This window comes from Thalassophryne amazonica, chromosome 18, assembly GCF_902500255.1.
Source record: "Thalassophryne amazonica chromosome 18, fThaAma1.1, whole genome shotgun sequence".
Lineage (NCBI taxonomy): Eukaryota > Metazoa > Chordata > Actinopteri > Batrachoidiformes > Batrachoididae > Thalassophryne > Thalassophryne amazonica.
Genome location: NC_047120.1, coordinates 55216440 through 55235522, shown reverse-complemented (window position 1 = coordinate 55235522; position 19083 = coordinate 55216440). Strand labels below are relative to the sequence as shown.

The 19083-nt window shown below is 39.5% G+C and overlaps 1 protein-coding gene across 1 annotated transcript in view; it reads left to right on the top strand.

The window, feature by feature from the left end:
- The first annotated feature begins 2556 nt into the window (after window positions 1-2556).
- The window catches only part of ift140 (intraflagellar transport 140 homolog (Chlamydomonas)), a 42710-nt gene continuing 26183 nt past the window's right edge, over window positions 2557-19083 (top strand). Inside the window, exons 1-18 of the mRNA XM_034193574.1 lie at window positions 2557-2688; window positions 4711-4874; window positions 5010-5231; window positions 5555-5676; window positions 5761-5891; window positions 7139-7314; window positions 7717-7805; window positions 7892-7998; window positions 8370-8509; window positions 8648-8851; window positions 8983-9055; window positions 9221-9312; window positions 9454-9581; window positions 9726-9843; window positions 12952-13073; window positions 13159-13294; window positions 14965-15096; window positions 17183-17439. Of these exons, the coding sequence (XP_034049465.1) occupies window positions 4728-4874; window positions 5010-5231; window positions 5555-5676; window positions 5761-5891; window positions 7139-7314; window positions 7717-7805; window positions 7892-7998; window positions 8370-8509; window positions 8648-8851; window positions 8983-9055; window positions 9221-9312; window positions 9454-9581; window positions 9726-9843; window positions 12952-13073; window positions 13159-13294; window positions 14965-15096; window positions 17183-17439 (2396 nt within the window). The 5' untranslated portion in view covers window positions 2557-2688; window positions 4711-4727. The remainder of the gene's footprint in view (window positions 2689-4710; window positions 4875-5009; window positions 5232-5554; window positions 5677-5760; window positions 5892-7138; window positions 7315-7716; window positions 7806-7891; window positions 7999-8369; window positions 8510-8647; window positions 8852-8982; window positions 9056-9220; window positions 9313-9453; window positions 9582-9725; window positions 9844-12951; window positions 13074-13158; window positions 13295-14964; window positions 15097-17182; window positions 17440-19083) is intronic.

Sequence of the window (19083 nt, the reverse complement as noted above, 5' to 3'; positions counted from 1 at the left end):
AACCTGGCCCTGGAGATGTGCGCTCTGTGCACCACCTTGAATTGAATCAGATGGTGCCTAGCACAAAAGGAAGAAGAGTACACAAGTTTAAGTGCAGAGGCCCAGGCATCATCCGACACAGCGTGACCCAGGTCTTTCTCCCATGCATTTTTGAATTTATCAACTGGTGAACTTTTATGATCAAGCATGATATTATACAACTTAGAGATGAGACCTTTGGAAGGTTTAGATGATAGTATTTTATCCACCATGGTCTCCTGTATAGGAACCTGAATGTTAGATAGTTATGTGGTGAGAAAATGTCGCAGCTGAAGATAATGAAAAAAATCTAAATTTTGAAGGTTAAATTTCTCCTTCAGCTGTGCAAATGATGCCATGATACCATCCACTAACAAATCTTTAAAATGTTTAACCCCCTCATGGTGCCATTGCCGAAAACCCACATCAATAACAGATGGCTTGAATAAATGATTGTTAAGAATGGGGCTCCAAAATGAAAAAATGTCCATACCAACATGTTTTCAAAATTGTCCCCAAATCTTCAAAGTGTGTTTAATCACTGGATTATCAAATAGAGTGGTTGGGGGTAAAAGCAGGGCTGAACCAACTGAGCCCAAAGGAGAGGTGCTCTGTGAGAAGAGCTCTAATGAGACCCAATCAGGACAGTCCAGCTGGTCATAATAATGGGACCAATGTATCAGACATCTCAAGTGGGCTGCCCAGTAATAAATGGAGCAGGTTTTCATCCACGATATCTCTGCACATTGCTGCAGTCTTCCAGTTCCTGCTGCTGAAAAACATCTCCACAGCATGATGCTGCCACCACCATGCTTCACTGTAAGGATGGTGCCTGGTTTCCTCCAAACATGACACCTGGCATTCACACCAAAGGGTTCAATCTTTCAGACCTTTCTCATGGTTTGAAAGTCCTTCAGGCGCCTTTTGGCAAACTCCAGGTGGACTGCCATGTGCCTTTTACTAAGGAGTGGCTGCTGTCTGGCCACTCTACCATACAGGTCTGATTGGTGGATTCCTGCAGAGATGGTTATCCTTCTGGAAGGTTCTCCTCTAGCTCTGACAGAGTGACCATCAGGTTTTTGGTCACCTCCCTGACTACAGGCCTTCTCTCCTGATCACTCAGTTTAGACGGGTGGCCAGCACTAGGAAGAGTCCCTGTGAATTTGAACCTCTTCTATTTAGGGATGATGGAGGCCATTGTGCTCATTGGGGCCTTCAAAGCAGCAAAAATGTTTCTGTACCCTTCCCTAGATTTGTATCTGGAGACAATCCTGTCTCAGAGATGTACAAACAATTCCTTTGACTTCATGCTTGCTTTGTGCTCTGACATGCACTGTCAATTGTGGGACCTTATATGTAGACAAGTGTGTGGTTTTCCAAATAATACTTATGTGCATGTGATTTTTTTTTTTTTTTTTATGAATTTGCAAAAATCCAAAAAATAAATAAAAATGGGGTCTGTCTCAAGTGTGTACAATTCATTGTGCTGTTGTGATGAAAACCAAATTCCTCAGGGAATATCTGGGGTAAATACTAAGTGTGTACTATGTATCATCAAAGAAGTATTGGTTAGAAGAAACAAGACTGGATCTTCATACTCATCCTCAGTATGAAAAAATATCCATGAAACTCCAAAAATAAAACTAATGCATATATGGGCAACCAAGTGCGTGCAATTATCATTTATGAAGCATTGTGTTTACAGGAAACATCCTGTATACAAATTCTCATTCTATGATATATGATATGAAAATATATCCATGAAATAACCCAAAAATAGAATGAGTAAATAGACATCCCACATGTATTATGAGTAAGATCACATGCATGCGCAGATGGATACAAGCATGACTCTACACCACAGTATTGTAAAAAAAAAAAAAAACAACTAATTGTTAATTAGTTGTTATTTTTGTTGATTTGATTATTTTGATCCTAAAGGCTACAGAAGATAGTATTTGAAATATGTCACGTCATTTAGAAATAACTTTATATAATGAATGACATTGCAGTTTAATTTTACAGATAATTAGAAGCTTGAAATCAGGACAAAACTGTTGGAGTTTGACTTCCAAAAGAATTTTGTAACATGTTTATTTTTTCAGTACATTTCTGAAACTGCATCAGTTTTTTTTTGTTTTGTTTTTTTTTGTTGTTTTTGTTTTTTGTGTTTTTTCGTAACTGCCTTCGTTAGTTTCCGTAACTCCTCGGGCTGTCGTGGTTGTCAGGGGCAACGGAGAGAGACGCGTTATCCCCACACAGCTCGCAGCGGCACAAACGAGGCCTTTTCGAAGCTTTGATCCAGTGTGTCGGGAACTGGTTCATTACTCGAAAGTTCATTTGTCTCGTTCATGGGAGACATCTGCTGTAGCAGCAGTTACAAGACGGCAGGTTACACGTACATTATATCAGCCTTTAATACATAACAGCATAAAAACACAAAACCTGCAATATATGTGTACGCAAACATCTTGAGCCAGGTTTCCTCCCATAATGAACCAAGCTTCGGGATGACGTTTCATGATCCCAGCTCTGCGAGTTCAACGCAAGCTTCGACGTAAAAACACTAGCTGTGTGGCTACTGTATGGTGGCTCCAGAGAAAACAGCCATTGTTTTAAACATTTTTGTTTTAGATTTAACAACTTGAATTTCTTCGGGGGGAAGCGACGGTGAGGTTGGTTTTAATAATTGCACAGTGAATCGCCTCCGCTCTGTAACAGCGGAGATTAAGTTAGTGCTAACCGAGAGTGCTGTTAGCTTAACATAGCATTATTTAACAATATCCTCTCGTAAACTAGCGGCAAAAGTCTAGTTAATTATTGAGTTCTATAAATAGTATTCCTTTAAGTCTGTGAAAGACTTGACGGCATGAGTTAAACCGGCGAATCTGTACAATGTGTGTTCTCTATTCAGATAACTAGCTAAATAATCACACACTGATCCATGGCTCTAAATCTCAGTCTAATCAGACACAAAAGTGTTTGGACTTGACTCCTATTTTAGCTGTCTACCACAGTATATTCGACTTGAAAGAAAGTAATAAATATGAGCTCAGAGTACAGAATTTCAGGTTTCAATCGAGAGTGTTTACATCCAAATCAAATGAAAAATAAAGACAATTTGTATGGACTTGTATGTGATCTGCCCTTTTTAATTAGACAAACTAACATAAAGTAAGAATTTAACTTTGCTGTTTTTAATACTTTGTGAATCATTTGCTTTCCACTGCAGATCATGCTTTTTTGTGATGTTCTGCTTGCACCCTCTGAAACACAAATAAGGTAATTCTGTGGTAACAGAATTACAGAGTATATTTTAAATGTTAAGGTAAAATATAGCCAGAATTTGCTGTTACCGTAGAATTGCTCTGTATTTGGCTGGATGTGAGCAGCAGATTTCATAGCCCGATTCATGCACCTATAGAACCAGTTTTGTTTGCAACTATACATGCTTACAACATAACACTACACCCCTACCATGCTTTATAGGTCTTTTGATCCTGATTCCTTCAGTTTTCCACAATTTTCCATCAGTCATGATTTAAATGTTCTTGGCAAAGTCTAACCTGATCTCCCAGTGTAATATCCCTCCCCCAATACAGTTTGCCTACCTCTAAAGGGTGTTCTTGAGCTGGCCAGCTATTGTGAAGTATTTTTATATGCCGTAGAAAGAATTCTGTAATTTGCCACACTTGTGACCGTGGTTGGGCTTTTGGTATTCATGAGCCCCCCATTCCATTGTTTTCTTTAGGAAGAATATTCAAAATAGTTGATTTGGTCACATTTATTCTTTTTGTGATTTTTCTGATGGGTTTGTTTTTTTTACATTAATGATGTCATACTGGCATTTAACAGCAAGAGATTGCATGCACAATGAGCATGACATAAAATAAAGACACAAAGGATGATCGAGTTGGCTTGTCTTGTTAATTGTCTTGTCCTGGTGTCCACTAAGACCACTGTTCCATTATAAACATAATCAAATCAAAAGGCTCATCAATGATCTGTAGATACTTGATACACAATACAGGAAATTGCACTTTAGAGGTTTTTGAGTTCATAGATTAAAATGTAACGGTGTGAAGGTGTTGATTACAGTAAGTTCCATCTTGAACTCTAATTGACGTTATGTTGCCAACGACTGCTGAAGAAAGAATCGTCCAAATGTTGACTGCCTGCTCAAAAAAGCAACTGTCAAGACACTTTTTTAGCTTGAGGGCAGTCCTACTGCTAGCATGACTACGGGCATTTTTGGATGGAAGTCTTTTAGGTCTACTTGTAACATTAGGTTGTGTGTAAAATCTTCTAATCAAATATGAGATTCTGTCCTGCAATATTTATTAATTTGAAAAATCCTATTGTGAATAGACAAAATGCTATTCAGTTTGTCAGTGTTCAGATATTTATGGACACAAGTCCTGTCTAGTTCTATTTCTTTCTTTTCTGAGTACAAGAGCATGTGAACTTAAATTTGACTGTTTTTTACTTTATAAAAACAAACCTTTTCTTTGCTAAAATTGAAATTGCTTGGTGAAATATTTAAAAAATAATACAAATAATACATAATACAACTAGATTTGTGGTAGTTTAGTGTGAAATAAAAAGTCTCTTGTATTTTGCTGATGCTGAACTACTCAAGCCAGATCTCTCCACTGGCTTGGTGATCCACTCTCACTTTGTTCCTCATTCTAGAGAAAAGTCATCGGGACATGGCGGTGTATTTCGATCACCGTATCAGGGCCCCTGAAAACAGCGGTCCGCCGTGCCAATTGTCCTGGCACATTGCTGTACCTGTACTGGCTGTAACTTCGAGCAGCACCACCACTGGAGGCAGCGTAGACCTCTACCTTCAACAGGTAAACTTACCCAATAAGTGTTTGGCCCTCACATGTATACCCTGTTAACATCAAGATAGAATGTGCATGGCCATAACTGACCTCAGTACACCCAGCAGGACTTGTTTAAAATCAGTCATCCTTGTCACTGTGTAGGGAGAGTATGTGGAGAGCTGCCATGTAGAACGTCCTCATCAACCCTCAGCGCTGCGCTGGCACCCCACAAAGCCAGTGCTGGCGCTTGGCTGGGAGAACGGGGAGGTACTGCTCCTGACACACCCCTCTGGAGATCGAACCATTCTTCCGAGTGCACATGCGGCCTGCATCACATTGCTGGAGTGGAGCAGCTCTGGCAGCCGTTTGGTAACTGGAGACCAGGTGAGTGCAGTGTAGCAACTGCTGACAGAGACAGGTGTACAAATATGTCTTGTGTGCGTACAGGCACTTTGATACCTGCTACAATATATGTAGTATTTTTACCCAAAGTCTTGACCAGATGATGCAGGATTGAAAACAAAGCGAACATCAGGCTCATGACTGGGTTAGCTACATGACTTTTCTATCTCTAACAGTATAATCGAGTGTGGAATGGGTAGATTAGTGTGAGCATACTATCTGGTCATCATTCAAATCTCACGGTTCCCACTGAGTGTTTTTTCCTTATGGCGCTGTGCAAATATTGTGCAACTATTTAATGGCAGACTGGAGTGCTAGCAGTATGGAAACTGGATGCCAGAGGGAGACTCCAAGGAAACTATTTAGTGAAGCATGAATACAACAAACCCTTAACTTGTTGCGTCTTCAGACCGGCCTTACCTGGGGAGTAAGTATGCAGGATGAAATGTTTGGAGTTTGTTATTCTGCTGTTGAGGTTTGTCACAGTAATTGCTACTCCATTTTCTTACAGTGATGTGGCATCACTCGCCCGGGCATCAGTGCGTGGAGATGAACGTGCTCTGGACATGTTCAGCTGGAAGGGAGCACCTCTCAGAATCGGCCCCCAAGAAGGACTTGTGTTCTATGTCAGTGCCAGTGATGGTAAGAATTTATGTGCTAATGTCCAGTATTGCAAATGTCATGCAGGGGTTGTCTCCAGCCTGATCCTGGAGAGCACTTAACCTACATGCTCTGCTGACAGCTGATTCATTAACTGTGGTGTTTCTCGACTCTTGATTGGCTGGGGACACCTGCCTGAGTTAATTATCTGGGGGTGGAGCTAAAAGAGTTGTTAAATATGCAGGGGATGTGTTCTCCAGGAACAGGTTTGGAGATCCCTGTTGTAGTGTGTGAATTTTCTTATGTCGTATCAATGACCAAGTACAGTATTTTCAGCGTGAGGCATCTTATAGTTGTCTGTTATAACTTAAAAATTATGGACTCTCAGGTTGAGGAAGTAAGTTGCCATTGGTTTTCAATACATTATGTGTTCAATGGAGGTAATTCAACTTGTTTTGTTTTTTTGTTGTTGTTGTTGTTTTTTCTTTCTTAAGTTTCTTTGTCACATGACACGTCTGTGTCCTTGCACAACATCCTTCATTTGGAACATCTCAGTCCACCTAGTTATAAATGGGTACTAGCTCTGGCTGATGAAAGTAAACTGTCATGGACTGGGGTCCCATTCATGGCATCCATATTATCTCATACGCTAAGGAATGTGTGGATAGGCCACAGTGGGCCTCTGGGCCTTTGTGGTTGTTGTTGTTGTTCTTGTTGTTTGGGGGTTATATAGGTTTATTCATGAGTACTGTAACCACAACTCCTCCTAAACCGGTTAGTAGATTTCAGTGAAATCTTCACACAATAGAAGTACACCATATGAAGATGTCCATGGAGGAATACAAATTTGGTGCGTCATCTTCAAGGGAAGATGATTAGACTTTTGTGTTGAATTGATGCATCATGATATTGACTTCTTAAGCACACCTCCTCCTAAGCCTCTTTATGGATTTCAGTGAAACTTTATACAGTCGTAGCGCACCATATGAAAATGTGCACAGAGGAAAAATACTTTTTGTCCAACTTCTTCAAGGAGCAATAATTGGATGTTTTTCGTTAATAAAATGTACAGAGGTTGATCATTTCATTAATCCACAAGATATTTACCATACTACTGCTGAGATATAACACATGCAAGCATGTAGTATGAAAGGTATCATTATGTGAGCTCGCACTGTATTATTGTGAACTACTGTCCTGTTAGAGCAATAAAATATCATTTTGTACAGTGAGGATGATTCATTCTTTGACTTTTTTGATCCTGTGGATTTTTTTTTTTTTTTGTCCAGGTAAGGTTTATAGCGTGGATGAGCAGGGTAAGTCAAGCGTGCTTCTCAGTGTGGATGCATCCATCCAGAAACTCATGTACCTTGAGAAGAGAGACGTTCTCGCCGTGGTGACAGACACTATGACGCTGAGGCAGTACACAGTCAGACCTGAGGAGGGAGCCCAGGAATTTATGAATGTATGCTGAAACTCTCCTTTTAAAATCTGTTTAATATCATTGTGATACTTAGGGATGCTGTGTTCATCACGGTATGACTTCACTGGAAAATGGATATAATAGCAGTCTTTTCTATAAATAGCGTCTGTTTTGACGGGGTACAAATCACTTATACACACAACATTACATTAAGAATGAAGCTATGTACTTTAAATCATAATTACACACACACGTCCGTAACATTGATTCAACCTGAATCGAATTGAAATTTAATGATCACATATACTGTCATGAAAACTCACAGCTGTATATTATAATACTATAAACACTATTGTGAGTGAGTGAAGCTCTTTGCAGCATGAACATTTGAAGTTAGTGATGTTCACCATAAAAAAAAGATGAATATTTACTTTTCTACAACAGGTTAAATTAAGCAGTAAGTCTGGGCAGAATGTAGACATCGTCTGGACAGAGATCGGCCTCATCACAGTAACGGGGGAACAGTTCATCCGGTCAGTATGCACAAATAGTCCTGCAAAGACAACATACAAATCCAATGAAAAGTTGAATTTATGTTTTGCGTCTTTTATTTTTGTAGACTATGGGACCTGGAGAGAGATGAGAATGATGTTTTGTCTCTTGATGAGACACGTGGGTTTGAGAGAACAGAGGTGATCAACTGTGTTTCATACTGTGCTGGAAAAGGTAAATGTTTTTGAAGTGTTGCACAAAAAGCAATATATGTGTCTCTGTTTTGTTGTGTGCAATTTGCTTTTTTGGAATAGGAATTTCAACTCTGATTGTCTGTTGACCCACTAATGAATAATAAAAAACTAGCTACATTTTCATCATCATATTCTACGATGCCACGTCTTTTGCAGATGTATGTGTTTATATGCAGTACTTATTCAGGTATTTGTGGTGTTTAAGATATTAATTAAAAATCAAATTCTAATTGCTTCATATTGTCACTTTGCATTTGCATAGTTCCATTTCTTTCTTCTTAACTTTCCTTTAGGTGTAATCATTTTGTTTTACTCAAGCATCATCACCTTTATATAACGTGTCTACTCTAGAAATCCTGGCAGCAGGAACCAGCCTTGGGCGGATAGCAATGTGGCGTTTGGTGGTTCAGCCCAGCAGCAGCAGAGATACCAACAATCAGTGGAAACTACAGACGCCTACTGAAATAAAGGGCAGTGTCACTCAGCTACAGGTATAGTGTGAACTAGCATTAAATAAAATAATCAGTAACCCATCAATAAACATATGCATCCATGTAAATACATGTCAGTGATATTATAATACATATAAAACCTGTGCTTAGAATGTTCAGTTTTGCTCTATATTTCAGTGGGGCTCCAGCCTGAATTTACTTGCTGCCAACAACTCAAACACGGTCTTAATCCTGTCTGAATATATGATGTCAGCTCACTTCAGCCAGCAGGTGGCAGCGATGCAGCTCGGCCCATCCCAGCTCAGGATCACTGAGTTCACCTCAGGGCTGCACCTTGATCTGCAGTCTGACATGCACATCAGAGGAGTCTGTGTTACCAAGGTAACCTGGACATAGACTCGGGTTGGTGTTCCTGTATTAGTTCTTCGAGATGGACTTTGGTTTTGAAGAAACGAATACACAAGGAGAGTGTAGATGTTTATCTGTATCAACAAGTGTGCTCTTCCCAACAGGACTTGGTGACCGTGTGGAGCGGCGCCCAGATCAGTGTGTATGAGCTGTCAGCAACAGGTCTCCGCAGCACAGGTACAACACGCAGCACAATCTGACACGACAGTCGTGACGGCACTTTACACAAATCGATCACTTTAGAAACTGCACTGGATCCTCTTTCCTGGTCTCCTTTCATTTGTCACATTCTCTTTTCTCCATCTCTCCACTGCTTATTTCTCCTTTCTGCTGAACTCCTAGGATCATTTCCATGTGACACCCAGGTGTTAGCTGTTCATGGAGAGAATCTCTATACTGTGGAACCTAACAGGGTCCAGATCCGCACTCCCCAGGTCTGTTACTCAAAGCCGGTTGTGTATATTTGCTTAGTATTGTTTTTAAATGGGTAAAATCATTCCTGTTATCAATTGGAGGTATATTTTAACACAAATATTGTTGAATATAGAGCACAGTTGTCCCTCTTTGCTTTCTAGGGCACAGTGAAGCAGCTGCTAACCTTCTCCAAGACAGAGGGGAACCCTGTCCTACTCAGCGTGTGTCAGTCTTACCTGGCGGTCGGCACGGACACGGCACACATCAGAGTCTTTGACCTCTCCCGAAGGTATAATGCTATAGTTCATCTTCAAGATTAATAGACACTAAAGGGGAAATTTTTGATACTAAAACTCCAGTCATACAAAGGTCACATGTGTACACCACTTCTCTTGTTGGACAGAACCCATCTGTCTTGTTTATGTCTTTATAGAGACGCCAAAGCTCACTGTAGTTCGAAGAACTTAGCTGAACACATCACCAATCTGGGAGCCCTGAGGTCAGTCAAGTGTAACGCCAGCGGTAGCCAAGTCAGCATCCTAATCTCTCAGGTAAATCCAGAAAATCCAATATTTCCTCTTGTTTTTGCAATACTGCGCTCAATCGGTTTGGTTTTGTGACAGCTGTCGTTAACACTAATTGAAACGATACGTATTTAGCTAAGTTTAAATGCTGACTTTTAAACTTCAGGTAATCACAAATTAGTATTTACCTTAAAAATCAGTTATTGTGGAATAAAAGCACCAGTATGCCATAAGAGAAATAAAAGTGGATGAGAGGAATCCTGTGCTTACCATTTAAAACCTTTAAATGGTAAAATTTAAACATTGTTGGTGGATAGCAAAGAAAATGCAAAAAAAACAAACAAAAAAAAATTATAATTGAAGCAGACTGCTTTTCCTTTTAGTAACTGACATGAGTAAATGATTTCTGTAATAATTGTGGCTGGTGAATTTGCTGATTTTATCAAAATGCAATGTATTAATGCATAACTAGTAAACAGATAAATGTAGGCTTGATGATAGTACAGTTTCACTAAAATGATTTTTGTAATTAATTTAATAAAAAAATTGTTTGTGCCATATGTCATTATAAAATGCATGAATTTTTCCATAAATAACAATTGAATTATTAGCTGGATTGCAATGCAGTTCTTTTGAATTGTTTGCCTTCATTTAATAATAAATAGTTAAATTAATTTGTCAAGTTATAATGCATGTATTGTGCCATAAATCATGAATCAATTATTGTTATTAATAACATGAATAGTAATATATTTATTTGTACAGCATTTTACAGACATCTGTTTCAAAGTGCTTTACAGCATCAACACAAATCAAACACAAATATTAAAGAAAAAGTAAATCCAAAATTTAGCCACACGAGAAAAGGAAAGGCAGTGTGAAAATAAGAACAGAGTTTCAAATTTTAGAATTAACAATTGAACACAAAAATATAATTATAGAACCAATAATAGTGATAAAATAAGGCAATTTGTTAATTGTAAAATTATTTTTCTTGTGCAAGAAAAATAATGTTTTAAATCTGGATTTAAAAGATTCATCTCAATTTGACTGCAAAAAATAAGAGAATAATAAACAAATGATCTGCAGCCTGCAGAGTTATTACACTCAACAAAAATATAAATGCAACACTTTTGGTTTTGCTCCCATTTTGTATGAGATGAACTCAAAGATCTAAATCTTTTTCCACATACACAATATCACCATTTCCCTCAAATATTGTTCACAAACCAGTCTAAATCTGTGATAGGGAGCACTTCTCCTTTGCTGAGATAATCCATCCCACCTCACAGGTGTGCCATACCAAAATGCTGATTAGACACCATGATTAGTGCACAGGTGTGCCTTAGACTGTCCACAATAAAAGGCCACTCTGAAAGGTGCAGTTTTGTTTTATTGGGGGGGATACCAGTCAGTATCTGGTGTGACCACCATTTGCCTCATGCAGTGCAACACATCTCCTTCGCATAGAGTTGATCAGGTTGTCAATTGTGGCCTGTGGAATGTTGGTCCACTCCTCTTCAATGGCTGTGCGAAGTTGCTGGATATTGGCAGGAACTGATACACGCTGTCGTATACGCCGGTCCAGAGCATCCCAAACATGCTCAATGGGTGACATGTCCGGTGAGTATGCCGGCCATGCAAGAACTGGGACATTTTCAGCTTCCAAGAATTGTGTACAGATCCTTGCAACATGGGGCTGTGCATTATCCTGCTGCAACATGAGGTGATGTTCTTGGATGTATGGCACAACAATGGGCCTCAGGATCTCGTCACGGTATCTCTGTGCATTCAAAATGCCATCAATAAAATGCACCTGTGTTCTTCGTCCATAACAGACGCCTGCCCATACCATAACCCCACCGCCACCATGGGCCACTTGATCCACAACATTGACATCAGAAAACCGCTCACCCACATGACGCCACACACGCTGTCTGCCATCTGCCCTGAACAGTGTGAACCGGGATTCATCTGTGAAGAGAACACCTCTCCAACGTGCCAAATGCCAGCGAATGTGAGCATTTGCCCACTCAAGTCGGTTACGAAGACGAACTGGAGTCAGGTCGAGACCCCGATGAGGACGACGAGCATGCAGATGAGCTTTCCTGAGACGGTTTCTGACAGTTTGTGCAGAAATTCTTTAGTTATGCAAACCGATTGTTTCAGCAGCTGTCCGAGTGGCTGGTCTCAGACGATCTTGGAGGTGAACATGCTGGATGTGGAGGTCCTGGGCTGGTGTGGTTACACGTGGTCTGCGGTTGTGAGGCTGGTTGGATGTACTGCCAAATTCTCTGAAACGCCTTTGGAGACGGCTTATGGTAGAGAAATGAACATTCAATACACGAGCAACAGCTCTGGTTGACATTCCTGCTGTCAGCATGCCAATTGCACGCTCCCTCAAATCTTGCGACATCTGTGGCATTGTGCTGTGTGATAAAACTGCACCTTTCAGAGTGGCCTTTTATTGTGGGCAGTCTAAGGCACACCTGTGCACTAATCATGGTGTCTAATCAGCATCTTGATATGGCACACCTGTGAGGTGGGATGGATTATCTCAGCAAAGGAGAAGTGCTCACTATCACAGATTTAGACTGGTTTGTGAACAATATTTGAGGGAAATGGTGATATTGTGTATGTGGAAAAAGTTTTAGATCTTTGAGTTCATCTCATACAAAATGGGAGCAAAACCAAAAGTGTTGTGTTTATATTTTTGTTGAGTGTAATTGAAATACTAAAAATACCAGACTGTGAAGAATTATGGCAAACATTTCTTTAAAATTGTGATATTGTTTTTACAAAGAAAGTTTATTTAAATAACTGTTATGATAGTCAATTATATCTTAATTAATTATTTTTAAGAATGTCACTTGTCTGTTTTTGTAGATGAGCTCTTTACATACAGTATATTCTGCTCATACATGAGCAAATTGGTTGATTTAGTACTATTTTTCTATTTCATAACTTCAACTGAATTTATTTTGGCTGTTGGGTTTATGAGTCATTTATCTTGTATTGAGATGTTATAGACCAAATTAAGAACTGATAAAGCAAATGCAACATAACAATAACTGTTATTGCAGTTGTAAATGTTTTAAAAACATTTGGAGATAGTATCTGTCTATCTTTTCTCAGGTGACTGGGAGACCTGATCACAAAGTTTACTTCTATGATGCTGAGATGGACACAGTGACGTACTTTGACTTCTTCACTGGCAGACCACACAGTGGTATATCGCTGCCAGAAGATGGTGATGGGTAACTTTCGTTGTCTTTGTGTGCATCTGTGTTCTGTTTTTCATGTAGAGCTTTGTCATCGCATTAACATACATCTATGTTTCAGGCAGCAGTTTGAGGCGGCAAAGATGAGTGGTCGCTGTCCGGTGTCTCATTTCTGGGATGAAAATGAACCTCGCCTTTTTGTTTGCGAGACAGTGCCAATCAGCTCTGAATCCACATCAGTGAATCATGTTGATCTGGTAAAGACAATTTGATGTGTAAAGACAAGTTTAACTGGGCATAACTTTCTAGAAAAATTGTATCTACTTATTCTACTAAGCACCGCTTTGGGTGAAAGTGAGCAAAAAAAGGGATTTTTTTGATTTATAACAACAATTTCACATAATTTTTGGTCAGTCAGTTGTTCAAGTAATAGGGATGTGAATCTTACAACAACTCACGATTCAATTCGATTCCAATTCTTGGGGTGACGATTCGATTCAGAATCGATTTTCTATTCAAAGAGCTCTGAGAAATAGTTATATTACTTAAAAATGTTTTTGTTTAAGAAAATGCAGCTTTACAAGGTTAATCAAGTGATTCTAGATGTAAATTTACTCATCTCCTTTGCTCGTTCAGAGTTGGCTGGCAGTCGGCAGATACCGCTGCTCCCCTCTTTTAACTCCGGGTGATGGCGTAGCATGTGGGCTTGCAGATTTGAAGTGTTTCCGAAGTACTTGACTTTCATTTTGCAGATTTTGCACACTGCATAAGTCATGTCAAGCTCCTTATTATGCAGCAAATAATAAAATCCAAAATGCGCCCAAAAATTTGCCTTCAGCAAAGACGGTGCTGGCTGAATTAGCTCTTCTTCCGCCATGCTAAGCTGCAGCTCACGAATGTTTGAAGCACGCCGGACCCTCCCCTCGCGGGGTTGCCGCAGTACAGAAGCTGTTGCCTGACAAACAGTACACGCAGCGAGTAAGCAAGAAAATGTTTAAAAAATGTTTTTTTAAAAATCAATTCTTGGACATTTTGGATCGATTCAGAATCGTAATAAATAAGAATTGCGATTCGGACGTGAATCGATTTTTTTTTTTCCGACACCCCTATCAAGTACTGTATTTTTTGGAAAATAAGTCGCACTGAAGTATTAGTCACGCCTGTCAAAAAAATGCGTCATAAAGTGGAAAAAACACATCGCATTTATTTTTGAAACATGGTGCTATTGCTTCCTGCGACAAAAATCAAAATGAATGTAATTGTATATTATTTATTTCTAGAGCAAACATCGCAGAAGCCAGCACAAGTTAACTGGTTAATTAGTCCTGTTGTACAACACAGAAAGAATTTAAAGAGTAAGCTGCTTCTTGTCGCCACTGAAGAGAAACAAAAATTTCAGAAAGCACTAAATGTGTATATTTATCTCACTAAATGTAAATCAGCTTTTTAATTGATTATACATTTTTAAAATGATATAGTTGCTGTTATCTTAGCATATCAGTCCTCCTTGCTTGCAAGTGGAGTTCTGCGTAGTATGAAGGGGGCTTTCAGTTTGAAAGCATGATTTATTGATTTTGCTTGTTGTCTATGAACCAGCATGTCCTTCTCATTCAGATCTTATTTTATGGCAGTTGGCATCCAACTTTATTTTGCATTACTGTTACGTTCTGGTCCCGAGTGTGACTCAGACAGTAGCTCATTCAGATCAGTATACAGACTGCAGCTTAGCACGTGTGGATGGTGCTATCTTGTGGCCATAGATGATAATGCAGTATTTTTTGACATAGAAGTCGCTTCAAAACATAAATCTCAGGGCCAGCCAAACAAGTTAAAAGATTGTGACTTATAATCTGCAAAATACAGTAATTATGATTAAAATAACCTGGTAATAAAAATCCATGTTGTTTGCTAACTTTATTCTGCTCAGGTGGACGTGTCTGTAGTGACGGTCTTCTGCACTCAGGAGAACGGGCTTCTCATACAGGATTGCTACTCCAAACCCGCAGGTCTGCAAGCCCTCCTTGCTGTGGATGTGCCCTACTATTACTTCAGCTGCAAGGTAAGACCATAAAATGCTGTCTTCTGCTTATGTATGAGATAGACTATAAAGCATCAGGGGTTTCTGTCCAGAACATTGTGGTTGGTTGTTTCAAACCGTGAATTTATTTCAACATTTCCCTTGCTTTTGTCTTTATCCTCATCATTATTCTCATTTGTTGCCCAAAGTTAAATGCTGTTTTTTTTTCCTAACACACCCCAGCTGTTATTTCGGAGGGGTGATGTCTTTCGTCCAGAAGTAAGTGTCTGTTCTCAGTAGTTTGTTCAGACCACTCCAGTGTTCCAGTGTTTGTGAATCCCACCCTTCCTGAAGCTGTGATTTGTTTGCCTTGTGCTGAGTAAACAAAAAAATGCATATACACACACACACACACACACAGTGAGGAAAATAAGTATTTGAACACCCTGCGATTTTGCAAGTTCTCCCACTTAGAAATCATGGAGGAGTCTGAAATTTTCATCTTAGGTGCATGTCCACTGTGAGAGACATAATCTTAAAAAAAAAAATCCGGAAATCACAATGTATGATTTTTTTAGTAATTTATTTGTATGTTACTGCTGCAAATAAGTATTTGAACACCTGTGAAAATCAATGTTAATATTTGGTACAGTAGCCTTTGTTTGCAATTACAGAGGTCAGACATTTCCTGTAGTTTTTCACCAGGTTTGCACACTGCAGCAGGGATTTTGGTTCACTCCTCCATACAGAGCTTCTCCAAATCTTTCAGGTTTGTCATGCTGGAAGACCCAGCCATGACCCATCTTCAATGCTGTTACTGAGGGAAGGAGGTTGTTTGCCAAAATCTTGCAATACATGACCCCATCCATCCTCCCTTCAATACGGTGCAGTCGTCCTGTCCCCTTTACAGAAGAGCACCCCCAGAGTATGATGTTTCCACCCCCATGCTTCACGGTTGGGATGGTTTTCTTGGGGTTGTTCTCATCCTCTAAACATGGTAAGTGGAGTTGATTCCAAAAAGCGCTATTCTGGTCTCATCTGACCACATGACCTTCTCCTATGCCTCCTCTGGATCATCCAGATGGTCACTGGTGAACTTCAAACGGGCCTGGACATGTGCTGGCTTGAGCAGGGGGACCTTGCTGCCCTGCAGGATTTTAAACCATGACAGCATCATGTGTTACTAATGTAATCTTTGTGACTGTGGTCCCAGCTCTCTTCAGGTCATTGACCAGGTCCTCCTGTGTAGTTCTGAGCTTTCTCAGATTCATCCTTACCCCACAAAGTGAGATCTTGCATGGAATCCCACACTGAGGCGAGATTGACAGTCATCTTGTGTTTCTTCCACTTTCTAATAAATAATCATAACAGTTGTTGTCTTCTACCAAGCTGCTTGCCTCTTGTCTTGTAGTCCATCCCAGCCTTGTTCAGGTCTACAATTTTGTCCCTGGTGTCCTTAGACAGCTCTTTGGTCTTGGCTATGGTGGACAGGTTGGAGCGTGATTGATTGTGTGAACAGGTGTCTTTTTTAGAGGTAACAAGTTCAAACAGGTGCAGTTAATACAGGTAAAGAGTGCAGAATAAGAGGGCTTCTTAAAGAAAAATTAACAGGTCTGTGAGAGCCAGAATTCTTGCTGGTTGGTAGGTGTTCAAATACTTATTTGCAGCAGTATCATACAAATAAATTATTTAAAAAAATTATACATTGTGATTTCCGGATTTTTGTTTTTTTTTAGATTATGTCTCTCACAGTGGACATGCACCTACGATGAAAATTTCAGACTCCTCCATGATTTCTAAGTGGGAGAACTTGCAAAATCGCAGGGTGTTCAAATACGTATTTTCCTCACTGTATATATGTTGTCCTCATGATTAATAGCATGAGCACTGTGGCAGAGAGATATCTACAAATTACTAAATTGTTCGGTTTAGATACACAGTGTCTTTAATGAATAGATTTTGTACTGTAATGCGTTATTATTTGTTTTATTCTGTTCCGACTGTATCTGTTCACTCAGGGACATATTTTCTCAATTATTTCCTATTTTTATACGATATTCTTCACATCATATTGAATTCTTGATATTCTCTGAATGGCATGTTTTCCTACCTGGTCTTGTCCCATCAGCCGAGTGAAAACGATCCTGCATTTGCAGAGGGTCCAGCACTTACATCAGCCTCCTCTCACAACAACATTCCACCAAGAGGTCCTTCAGGTACTGCAGCCCAGTCCACCACTCATATGGTGTCTAGACGCCCCTTCAGGGACTTTGTGGGTCTGGAGAACTGTGAGAAAGCTATCCGTGATGCTATGCTCAACTTCAGCTTCTACCTGGCCATCAGTGACATGGACGAAGCCTTCAAGTCTCTCAAGCTCATCAAGAGGTGAGGACTACTCTGAGTGTTTCTATCTCTGGATCGATGTTTGACAATATTAATCTGTGGATCTGTCAGTTATAATTAATAAGAATAAATAAAGTGCAGCTAAAAATTTAAATGCTGATTGAAAAACACAATTTAAAACAACATTTTGCAAGTATACACCCTCATTGATTGCAAACAATAGAATATACCATAAGTATGTCTTGAGTCTGTGCTTAAAAATAGTTAGAACTCAAATGCCTAATATCAGATCAAATTTCTTAGTGTCAATATTTTGAGCTGGGCACATTCTGAACCATCTGAAAACTTCTAATGCTCTTTTTTTTGTTAGTGGGAGGCCAAAAAGCAAAGCATTGCCATTATCGGGTAATGTGATAATTTTGTTAGTCTGTGAAATGTCATAAAATGTAAAAAAAAAAAAACACGAATCACAGATTCCTAGACTCCAGAGTGATATCTTCAAATGTTTTGATTTTTCAGACACGTCAAAAACAACAAAAATAAACAAAATTTAAACAATTTGCAATTATATAAAACAGGGGGAAAAAAGCAGAAAATATTTATATTTATGAAGTTGGAACCAAAAATAGTTTGGCATTTTTCCTTGATAACTTAACCAAATTAATAAATTGTCAAAAATGCCGAAAAATATTTTCAAATGAAACATTAATCCATTTGCACAGTGTGATATCTGTATTTGTGTCCCAATCTGTTGTAGTGTCTTGTGTCAGAGGGGAGACATGAAAAATAGCATGTTTGCAGTGGTCCCATTTTTCTTTTTGATCATTGTCATGGCTTCCCTCCAGGTCCTGTCCATAGCAGCTCTAGTTTTGAGGCCTTATTAACGTTCTGACAGCCTTGACTTCTCTCTCCTTTTGGAGGAGGGGAGATGTAACAAACTGCCTTTGACTTGCATAGAGAATGGTGCATCATTGCCACGTCCTTTTTTAAGCCTTCCAAGTATAATCAATCAATCAATCAAATTTTATTTGTTAAGCGCTTTACAACAACCTAAGTTGACCAAAGCGCTGTACATATAAAAATCGTATTTAAAATATAGTTAAAAAGAAGAACACAGATACATTTTATTCCCAAGTCTAAACAAGACTAAGTATCAAAAGCACATCTAAACAAATACATTTTGAGTTTTGTTTTAAAAAGGGGCAGATCCGAGATGGCACACAAGTCGAGGGGCAGCGAGTTCCAAAGTTTAGGACCTACTACTGCGAAAGCACGATCACCCCACTGTTTGCTTCGAGACCTGGGCTGCTCCAACAAGTAGACCTGTGCAGATCGTAGAAATCTGCTGGGCTGGTGAAGGGTCAGAGTCTCACATAAATACGCAGGTGCGAGGCTGTGCATGGAGCAGAAAACGAACAGGAGAAGTTTGTATTGGATTCTGTATTTCACTGGCAGCCAGTGGAGAGAGCGCAGAACAGGTGTGATATGGTGATGTTTACGAGATTTTTTGAGGAGCCGGGCAGCAGCATTCTTTACCAGTTGTAATCTGTGTAAGGATGTTTGACTGAGTCCAATGTACAGAGCATTGCAGTAGTCCAAGCGTGAGCTGATGAATGTGTGGATTGCTTTCTCCAGGTCACAACAACTGAGGAAGGGTTTCACCTTTGTGAGAATGCGGAGCTGAAA